The sequence below is a fragment of the Pyrus communis genome, chromosome 9 (assembly GCF_963583255.1).
Source record: "Pyrus communis chromosome 9, drPyrComm1.1, whole genome shotgun sequence".
NCBI lineage: Eukaryota > Viridiplantae > Streptophyta > Magnoliopsida > Rosales > Rosaceae > Pyrus > Pyrus communis.
This window is the reverse complement of record NC_084811.1, coordinates 24,001,528-24,011,963: the sequence shown is the minus strand read 5'-3', so window position 1 is coordinate 24,011,963 and position 10,436 is coordinate 24,001,528. Positions and strand designations below refer to the sequence as shown.

The following is a 10,436-nucleotide window of genomic DNA, read 5'->3' as shown; positions in this document are numbered from 1 at the left end:
ACATGTATGTATATTATATTTATAGGCCCCTACATCACAATGTTTACCTGATTTCGAATACGACTATCGTATTTTTTATAAATGTTTGCTGTCCTTTTAACATCAGGGGCTTTAAAGTTTTTCTTGTCACTGTTCATACTGCTACATCATTGTTTACAGATGGTGATGGAAATAAAACTCCATGGAAATTAAGGTTGTGTGAATTCAAAACTAGGGCATAGAGCGCAGGTGAGAATAATTAATTAAGCAGTTGTTCTCAACTCCTTTCAGGTTGTACTGCCTTCTTATTCAGTGAAATGGGTAATTATTTAAGGTATTTTTTTTGTCATAATTATTTAAGGTAGTTAAACTTGTTATTTTAGGGTTTGGTCAACTTCTTTTATTTCATTTGGAATGCATGAAATGCATGGATGACATTTTTTTTACTAAACCACCAATTGATCAATACTATCATTTTAGTATTATCGATCAATTTTTGTAAAAGTGGTTGATCATAATTCAATGAATGATAAAAATAAAAATTGACAACATATCAATTAAATAGCAACAACGTATCAATAAAAGATAAACGACATAACAATTAGATATGGACGACGAACTAAAAACTAATCATTTCAGCAATTGAGATTTGAAAAATGAATATTTCAACCACTTTCCCATTTTTTTAATAGACAATAAATGTAAAAAAATAAAAAAGGTTTGGAAAAAGGAAAAACAAAGACACAATGGTAAATAGAAAACATACTTAATCACTCTGGTTGAAAAAAAAAAAAAAAACTTCAATCTTTTGATCAATATACGTGTGTGTGCACGCTACGCTTTAGGAAGCTGGATATTTTAAACGTTGTTTATGAAATTACACTATTCACTAAGCTGATTAGTCAAGGCTCATTAAGTCATTATTGATTTGATTAGAACAGAATTTTAGATAAATATATAACTAAATTCTATTATTTTGTTGAGCTTTTCTCTGCTACATATATGCTTGTGTGTAGGGTAATGTGTATTTACAAAATGCTCCCATACATATACTGTATATGTGGGGTAATAACAGAGACAAACACAGATTAACTTCTCACAGGCATTAAAGTTGTTGTTATAGTGGTTGGTCCTGTGTTCCTTTGAAATTTAATTGCTTTATCTTCAAACTCCGGAATCCAACCACAAAAAATATCACAAAAGAAAAAAGATATAAAAATTATATAACAAATAACATATATGAAAAAGACAAGCAGATATTTAATATTGAATTGAAGAATAGGACCCTCCACACAACCTTCTCCTTCATCATCTTCCTAGCTTTATTATTTTTTATTTTTGTATTAAGCTTTAGGTGTGGAGGGAGACGTTTCCTCGTTTTTCAGCCGTTTGTAATCTTCTGCCAAACCTTGAAAAAAAATTTCATTATATTATAGCAGTGCTAATGTTGCTTAATTTTTGTTAGAATTCAGATCTAGCTCTTTCCATCCACCTCTCTCTCAAAAATTAAGAAGAAGGGCTCTTTGTTTCTCATCAAAGGGTTCCAGGTTTGCATCAAACGATTTAAAAAGAGTGTCAAATGGGAAGCGCTCTCTCCTGTTTCTGATCTATTCGCAGGTACTTAAAAAAAAGCAGTAAACCAACGCAGATGAAGTTTTTTTTTAACAAGTAGGTTAATTACTTGCTTACAGTTTCCCCTTTCATTTTAGAATCATTTTAGAATGAAAAAGTTTTTTATTTTTATTTTTATTTTGTTGAGAAATAAAAAAGGGGGTAGGGGGCCTAAATGTGTGGATAATGAGGTGAATGAAATGAAATGAATAAAGATGGGTATCTTTTTCTCTCAAACACCTTTTTAACCCCGTCTCTCCCTTTACTCTATTTTTTTCCTTTTCAGTGGGGGAAGTTGCAGAGATTTTGAGTCTGACAGAAGGCCCCTTTCCTTTTCTTTCCCTTCTCCTACCTCTTCTATATTATTATATGTGCAAGGTGGAAGGAAGACTGATAAAATCTTAATAGAAATATAGACCGCTGTGTGTCTTCACTCAATTGGTGCTTCTCTCTTTCCATGTATATATAGAATTATTATTGTTTGTAGCTGCCATAGCTTATATCATGTATTTTAGCTTTAACTGTTTAGTCATCTCTCTCTCAACACTCGCTCTCTCTCTCTCTCTCTCCCTCTCTCCCAATTTCATGGATTTTGGTGTCACTGTTAGTGAAATTCTTGTTTCATTTGCAGTGCAGAGAAAGATGATCATATCATGAAGCACGTGTACATACTACTCATCAGCAGATTTCCATCACACCAGCAGCAGGTACCTAAAATTTTATTATTAACTAAATACTATATTGAATTCCTTTGACTCCTTCTCTCTCTCAATCACTGTACCTCTCTCTCTCTCTCTCACTCTCTCTTTCCATATCTCTCTCTCTATCTCTCTCTTTCTCTCTATATAAAGCCAATATACTCTATCCCTTTCTTTTACCTAAATTCTCTCTCGAAGCAGTAAGAAAGAGCTGCTTGGACATGATCAGTAAAAAGAACCCAGAAACTAGATCTTCAAATCCCAACCTTTGTGTTTGCATCTCTTAATACTGATCAGTTTTACGCTGATCGGTTTCCGATAGTTTCTCGTTGATTTATCTTTGATCGTCTTTCTGAAGCCCGATTCAGAAGTTACAAATCATTTCTCACTCCTCCAACAATCATGTATATAATTTATAAACATATATTTATATGCATGATGGAGACTTTTTGAGAGAGAGAGAGAGAGAGAGAGAGAGACGTGTTCATGTGTGTGTGTTGTTGTTTGTATGGGGAGAGTTGGTAGTTGGATGTGTATATGATATGTTGATGTGAATTGTGAGAAACCCTTTTGTATTATACTAACGTAGTCTCCTTTCATCAGCTCTGAAGTAAACACCTAAGTCACTTCGTCAATAATACTAGAGGCATCAGCTCTTTTATCGGTCGAGACATGGCGACCTACTTTCATCACCACCGCGGCAACTCATCGGAAATCCAAGCCTCCTCCGACAGTGCCTTACAAACCCTCGTTCTCATGAATCCCGCTTATGTCCCTTACTCCGACACTCCACCACCACCACAGCAACAACAACAACAGCCTCAAACCCCACCCGCCGCCACCAACCTTGTTTTTCTCAACTCAGCCGCCAATTCCCTCACTCACCACCCCTCAACACTCTCCCACGCGCCGCCCTCCCACCACCAGCAATTCGTCGGCATCCCGCTGACGCAAGACCCCAACAGCAACAGCTCCCAATCCATGCACCACCCCCATCATGACATCTCCACACTGCATGCGTTCATGCCGAGAATTCAGACTCAGTACGCGCTTTGGAACTCAATTGACCCGACCGCGGCCGCGCGTGACACCCCACGCGCTCAGCAGGGCCTGTCTTTGAGTCTCTCCTCGCAGCAGCCGGGTTTTGGGTCGTTCCAGGGAGGCGCCACCGAGAGGGAGGTCCCGTCCGGGGAAGATATTCGGGTTTCAAGCGGGTCAAATTCGTCGGCTTCTGGTGTGACGAATGGGGTTTCGGGTATGCAGAGCGTGCTGCTAAGCTCCAAATACTTGAAGGCGGCGCAGGAGCTGCTCGATGAGGTTGTGAACGTTGGGAATGGGATGAGGACTGAGCTGCCAAAGAAGGGTAATGGGCAGCAGAGTAAAGCGGCGGCTGAGTCGGCTGCCGGGGACGGTTTAGTAGGCGGTGAAGGGAGTGGAAAACGTGCGTCTGAGTTGAGCACTGCTGAGAGGCAGGAAATTCAGATGAAGAAGGGAAAGCTAATCAACATGCTTGATGAGGTATTGGCTGATATGCTTTGTTAATTGGTTGAGATAATTATCTGTTTTTAATGATATTTGATTAATATTTTTCTGTTTTACTTTTTGTTAAATTTTCAATATTTGAATTCGAACTCAATACCTCTTTCAATATTGCGAAATGAGTTTTGATTTCTCTATGAAATAGAGGACATATATGAGTTTGGAATTTTATTATAATGATTTTTTTTGGTTAAATATGTGATGTTTTGTAATAAAATTACTAAAAGTGTTTTAGTAACAAAACTGAAGCTCTTCCTTAATATTGAATTTGTTTCGTTTTCATATTTGAGATTGAGTGATTGAATTGTCGCATGATATTTTGCAATTTCAGTTTTGAATTAATTTTGTGTGTTGTATTATTTTGTTGGTTGAAGGTTGACCAAAGGTACAGGCAATACCACCGGCAGATGCAAATGGTGATTTCATCATTCGAGCAAGCAGCTGGAATTGGCTCAGCAAGAACATACACTGCTCTGGCACTGCAAACAATCTCAAAGCAATTCAGGTGCCTGAAGGACTCCATAACCAACCAAATTCGAACCGCAAACAAGAGCTTGGGAGAAGAAGATAGCGTTGGAGGCAAGATTGAAGGCTCAAGGCTCAAATATGTTGACCATCAGCTGAGGCAGCAAAGGGCTCTCCAACAATTGGGAATGATCCAGCACAATGCTTGGAGACCACAACGAGGATTGCCCGAAAGATCTGTTTCCGTTCTTCGCGCTTGGCTCTTCGAACACTTCCTTCACCCGTAAGTACTCTCATAATAATCCACACAACTCCGAGTCACCGAAAGGGTTTATGTTTTTTGCATTGTGTACTCTTGGCAGATGCAATCGTATACTAAGAATTTTTTTTTCACAATTTCCCCCTTTTTTTGCTATAAGTTTTTAACGTAATGTACTAAGAAGGGTTGAATTTTGGTTTCAGATATCCGAAGGATTCAGACAAGCACATGCTTGCAAAACAGACTGGACTTACTAGGAGTCAGGTACTCAAATCCATCCACATTTTTGGGTTCGTGAAAAATCTTTCTTTCTTGATAATTAGTTGTGGAAACCGGCATGCTGATGAGCTTGAGTACTGATTATGCAGGTTTCCAATTGGTTTATAAACGCTCGGGTCCGGCTGTGGAAGCCAATGGTGGAGGAAATGTACATGGAGGAAGTGAAGGAGCAAGAGCAGAATGGATCATCTGAGAAAATGAGCAAGAGCAATGAGGACTCTGCATCAAAGTCCACAGCTCCACAAGACGCTGAGAACCAAACAACAAGCACTTTCAACTTCAAACAAGAGAATTCGGTGAACCACAATCTCGCTGCTCATCCATCAATTTCGATTTCCCAAGCCTCAACATCGCCCACAAACACGGTTCGGAACCAGTCCGGATTCACTCTCATTGGGTCATCAGAACTCGATGGGATTACACAAGCTAGTCCAAAGAAGCCTAGGAGCACCGAAATTATGCACTCCTCAAATGGTAGTGTCCCATGTATGAATATTGAGGCCCAAGAGGTGAACAATGAGCAAGTTTCTATGAAATTCGGGGACGAGAGGCAGGGCAGAGATGGCTACTCTTTCATGGGAGGGCAGACTAATTTCATCGGAAATTTTGGGCAATACCCGATTGGGGAAATTGGCAGGTTTGATGCAGACCAATTCGCACCAAGGTTCTCGGGCAACAGTGTCTCTCTCACTCTAGGTCTTCCTCACTGCGAAAACCTCTCCATGTCCGGAGCTCACCATCATCAAACTTTTCTCCCAAACCAAAACATTCAGCTGGGGAGAAGAGTAGACACTGGTGAAACAAATGATCAGTTTGGTGCCATAAACACTTCAGCTCCTCACTCTTCCGCTGCTGCATTCGAAAACATCGACATTCAGAGCCGAAAAAGGTTCGTAGCCCAATTGTTACCAGACTTTGTGGCGTGATCATGACGCAAATAATTTAAGATGGCCTTGAAGAAGCATGACTGATTGCAGGGGGGTTGCCAATGCCATTGCTTCCTTATGTGATCTTCTTCTCAGCATTTCTTTCTATGCCCTATAAATTACTAGGGGAACAAGGAAAAAATGCATATGGTAGTGTAAAGAAAGAAGAATTTACTTTTAGTATAGGTATATACTTCTCTGCATAGAAGAATTCCAGTTCTTAGACAGCTTTAGGATTTGAGATCATATGGTTGAGGATTGTATATTATTTTGTTTAAGTTTTGGAGATGGATAGACGGATTGGTGTAAAACTTTAGTTAATTGGCATGGGTATACCATTATATATTGATATTTATTAACTGTGCTATGCTAATGTGTACTTCAAAATTTTATTTTATTTTTTTCAGTGAGGTGAAATTGCTGAAAGTGTTAAGTTTCGAACCTATGCGTTCCAGTTTGAAACTCTCCCTTGTTTAATATTATTGTAATAATTTCCAACTTACTCTTTACCTTATTAATAATAAATAAATAAGTGTTTGGTATGAGCTCAACTAAAATAAAGAAAATAATGCATACTTGTTAGATCCTCTCCAATGTAACAAACAAAAACACGCATATGTGTTTGACTTGCAGTCAACTAATTAAAAAGATATTGATATCTTCGTTTCGAATCTATAGAAAAATGGATTTACAATGCCCATAGTTTCACAGCATAAAAGTGGAGATCCCATAAGACATAGTCGGCAATATTCTAATGCGCGAGGGAGAGAGGAAGTGAGAACTTCGAGGCATAACACAAAAACCAAGAACACCAAATATTATAGGATTATTATACAAAATGGTTCATGAGATTTGCATGATCAATAGAAATAATCTCTGAGATTGTCCACCATCTATGATTTTGGTCATTCCGTTAAAAACTCATTGGGCAATTTTTAAAGCTTCGTAACTCAATCGATTATTAACCACATGCGACCTATAATATATCAAAATGAAAATAAGAAAGTGTAGAATAAGATTATAACTATTTGGAAGGCCAATGATTGCCAGAGATGGCCGGAAAATAGTCTGAAAGGTGACTGGTCAATGAGAAAACTTTAAACGTTCATAACTTCTTCAATACTCAACGAAATCGAGTGATTCAAAAACGAAAATCATACTTCTCGACGAGACGAAGAGAATGATATCTTTCTTTACTGCTAACTCGCTGTGATTTAGCTTGAAAACTTCTCGAAATTGTCTAACTTGAAAATGGTTAGCCACTTTCGAGCCGTTGTTCGACCAAACCACAGCGAGTTAGGCTCGAAAGTGGCTAACTCGAAAATGGTTAGCCACTTTCGAGCTATTTTCCGACCAAACCACGGTGAGTTAGCCTTCAAAAAGGGTACCATTCTCTTCGTCTCGTCAAGAAGTATTATTTTCATTTTTGAATCACTCGATTTGGTTGAGTATTGAAGAAGTTATGAACGTTTAAAGTTTACCCAGTTTCTGACGAGTTTTCCAGTTTTCCCGCGAACCAGTCACCTTTCAGGCTATTTTTCGGTCATCTTCGGCAACCATTGGGCTTCCAAATAGGTATAACCTTATTCCAGACTTTCCTATCTTCATTGTGGTATATTATGGGTCGAATTTGGTTAAGAAACGATTGAGTTACAAAGCTTTGAAAATTGCCCAAAATAGTTTTTAACGGAAGGACCAAAATCATGGATGGTTGACAATCTCAGGGACTATTTCTATTGATTTTCAATCTCAGGGACCATTTCTATTGATCATGCAAATCTCAGGGACAATTTTGTATAATAACCCAATACTATATAAAGTAGTAATGCTGGAAATCAACTATTTAGATTAAAATTTATAAACTATATAACGTGATTATTGATGATTGGTGAATTACGTAAGTGTTGATTAACACAAACTTTATACCGTGGTTATTGATAATTGGTGAATTACTTAAGTGTTGATTAACGTGTTTATTTTATATTAGTGACACATCATATGATTTACAAATTTGGTCTAAAAATTAGTATACCTAGCATGTTTTTGAGATATAGCACAATGAGGGAGGCCATTTTGTTTTGTTTATGTTGTTTTAGGATTCTCCTATCCAAGGAGACCAATGTCAATAAGATTTACCCATGTTTGCTTTGAGTTTGTACAAGAGCTTTTAGTGTCTTTAGTGAGGAACATAAAGTTGTATTAATAAAGGCTAAGTGTATTTTAAGTCCGGAGTTAAGTAGTATCAAAATGGATTATGAGGTTCCATTTTAATCTTGTATCCATATTAAACTAATTTAAATTAGTTTTTTTCTTTTTTGATCAAACAATAGATCTTATTAGATTAGCCACTGACGAGATTTGAACCCAAGCGTTATGCAAGAGCTCAACACAGTTCCACCACTATGGTAAATGGTTACTTGCTTAAATTAGTTAAGTCTCAAATTGTTGGTTTTTTTTTTTTTTTTTCCTTCTGTTGGGGTTCAATATGAAAAAAATGGGAACCTCTTGAATTTATTTTGGTGTATGAAATTCCAGGTTCTTCATTAATTGAAGCACCCAATCTCTAGCAAACACTATAAAAAATGGTATTGTAACCCAAAAACGATTTTAGTTATTTTTAAAGCACATCAAAACCGACTTGTAAATCTAAAACTTTACTCCACCTCATATATTTTTCAGACAAGTCAACAGAACAAAAAAACCTGCCCACCAGAGCATAAAAATTTCCAATAAATATACTTTTGCATGTAAAATTGAGACAATTCTCACTGACATCTCTATTCAAATAAGGTGTTCATACTTACAAAATTAGACCTTGATTTGCTTTAACACTTGTTTCATGAACTACAATTTCAGAGTAAAGAATTGTCGCTAGCCAAATTAACTAAACAAATAGAAATACAAAATGAATATTGGAAGGCATAAAATTAAATTTAGACCCTCTCTTCTAACCAACTAATTGTTCCCTGGAGGGTTTGATTTCGCATCAGAATTCAACAGGGTAAAGCTCCCTGTTATCTCTCTCTCTCTCTCTCTCTCTCTCTCTCTCTCTCTCTCTCTCTCTCTCTCTCTGTGAGTGGTCAAGTGGGTCTTTTGGGTTTGAGGCCCATCGATATATGAGGTAAATGAGGCCTAACATGTTGGATCAAATATTTTTGAGCCCAAATTTTACTTCTTTCTTTTGATCTTTATATAAAATTAGAAGTTTGGGTTTTTATGTAATAATTATTTTGTTTTCAGTTTTTTATTTTACATTTTACTTTCTTAAAAATTGAAAACACATTTGTGAACTACTTTTAATTTTTATTTATTAAAAAAAAAAAAAAATTGGAAATCAAAAATTGAAAATTAAAATCTAAAAGTCAAAAAGTGAAAACTACTTTATTGAGTTTTTAAAATTTGATTTTCAATTTTCACTTTTTGATTTTTAAGAAACTAAAAGCAGCTACCAAACGAATTTTTAGTTTTTTCTTCTTTTAAAAAGTGAAAATAAAAATGAAATTGTTACTAAATAGGACCTTAGCAAGGCCCTCTGAACTAACCTTATTCAAAATTTCCTCCTCGTCTCAGTTTGGTTCTAGCCCTTATAGCATTTTCTTTTAGTCAGTTTTCTTCACTTCGATAAATGAAAACAAATCTCAATTTGACATAAAATTTGAAAAATATGAAGCAAACTAATATGTTTTGAAAGATTATAGAGGTCATAATCAAACTGAAATTATTCAATTGGATATCCACTTGATGTGATTAATCTCGTATAATGTAAATATATCATTGTATAAAAAGAAGTTGCAAGTGGGGGATTGTCCTATTAGAAAAGGTATTTCTGCTCAACTCACTGCTTCCTGAATTCAAACTCTCTTCCATCCTCTTAGTCTGGTTTACATTAGTAATATCATTTGTAATAAAATATTATAAATATAATTTATTAACCCTAACTACAAAGTATGGTTGACAATGGAATCCCCAAACTAACTAACTCAAAGAACTTGAGAAACTTAAATATAAACATATTTAATTATAGGATTTTCTCGCAGATGAGCCTTTATATGATGGAAAGTAGGGCTGGGCATGGGCCGGGCCGGGCTTGAATTTGGAGGAACCTGGCCTTACCCGTTTTAAAATACAACGAGCCAGGCCGGGTCGAGTAAAAGGGTTTTGAGTTTGGGAACCGGACCTAACCCGGCCCGTTTCAAACGGTTGGTTTGGGACAGGTCCACGGGTCCAATTACTTTTTTTTTTTTCCCGGTTTTGGAACTGCCCCGATCTGCTGAGCAGAAGCAGACGCAAAACCAACAATTTTAGACCCTCATTTGCACTACTTAGAACACAGAAAAACAAATCCTACAAACATTTCTGCACTGCTTGTGTTTAAACACAACCAAATCAATGTATATACTTCGCACATGTTAACTTCCATGCATGTCCCAAAATAAGCAAACCATGAAATCCCAAATCCATAGTTTCTAACAGAACCCATTACTCTTACACACAAAACTACATTAAATCAATCTCACAAATAATCAAATTGTTCAAATTGGCAAATCGAACTAGAGACGTCATCTTTCCATGGATCCAAGACCTCCACCCTCGCAATTACAAATTACATTAGTTGATGAATCAAAACAAAATCAGAAACCTATAAAATTCCTAAATCAAAAACCCACATAAATAAAAAAA

General features: G+C 36.5%; 1 protein-coding gene across 4 annotated transcripts; it reads left to right on the top strand.

The window, feature by feature from the left end:
- Positions 1–1,294: 1,294 nt before the first annotated feature.
- Positions 1,295–6,115, top strand: LOC137744091 (BEL1-like homeodomain protein 1). 4 transcript variants are annotated; one of them, XM_068483955.1, is made up of 6 exons: positions 1,295–1,596; positions 2,222–2,297; positions 2,892–3,806; positions 4,202–4,575; positions 4,755–4,815; positions 4,920–6,115. In XM_068483955.1, the coding sequence occupies exons 3-6, from the start codon at positions 2,961–2,963 to the stop codon at positions 5,754–5,756; spliced, it is 2,118 nt and encodes a 705-aa protein (XP_068340056.1). In that variant the 5' UTR covers positions 1,295–1,596; positions 2,222–2,297; positions 2,892–2,960; the 3' UTR covers positions 5,757–6,115. The 4 variants fall into 4 exon arrangements, with proteins under 4 accessions (XP_068340056.1, XP_068340055.1, XP_068340057.1 ...); XM_068483954.1 differs by lacking the exon at positions 1,295–1,596 and adding an exon at positions 1,802–2,031; XM_068483956.1 differs by lacking the exon at positions 1,295–1,596 and adding an exon at positions 1,802–2,049.
- Positions 6,116–10,436: the final 4,321 nt, after the last annotated feature.

Coding starts and splice junctions, on each gene's coding strand:
- LOC137744091 (XM_068483955.1), top strand. CDS start 2,961: ATGGCGACCTACTTTCATCACCACCGCGGCAACTCATCGGAAATCCAA. Junction 4,576..4,754: donor TTCGAACACTTCCTTCACCC/GTAAGTACTCTC, acceptor TTTTGGTTTCAG/ATATCCGAAGGATTCAGACA. Junction 4,816..4,919: donor CTGGACTTACTAGGAGTCAG/GTACTCAAATCC, acceptor CTGATTATGCAG/GTTTCCAATTGGTTTATAAA.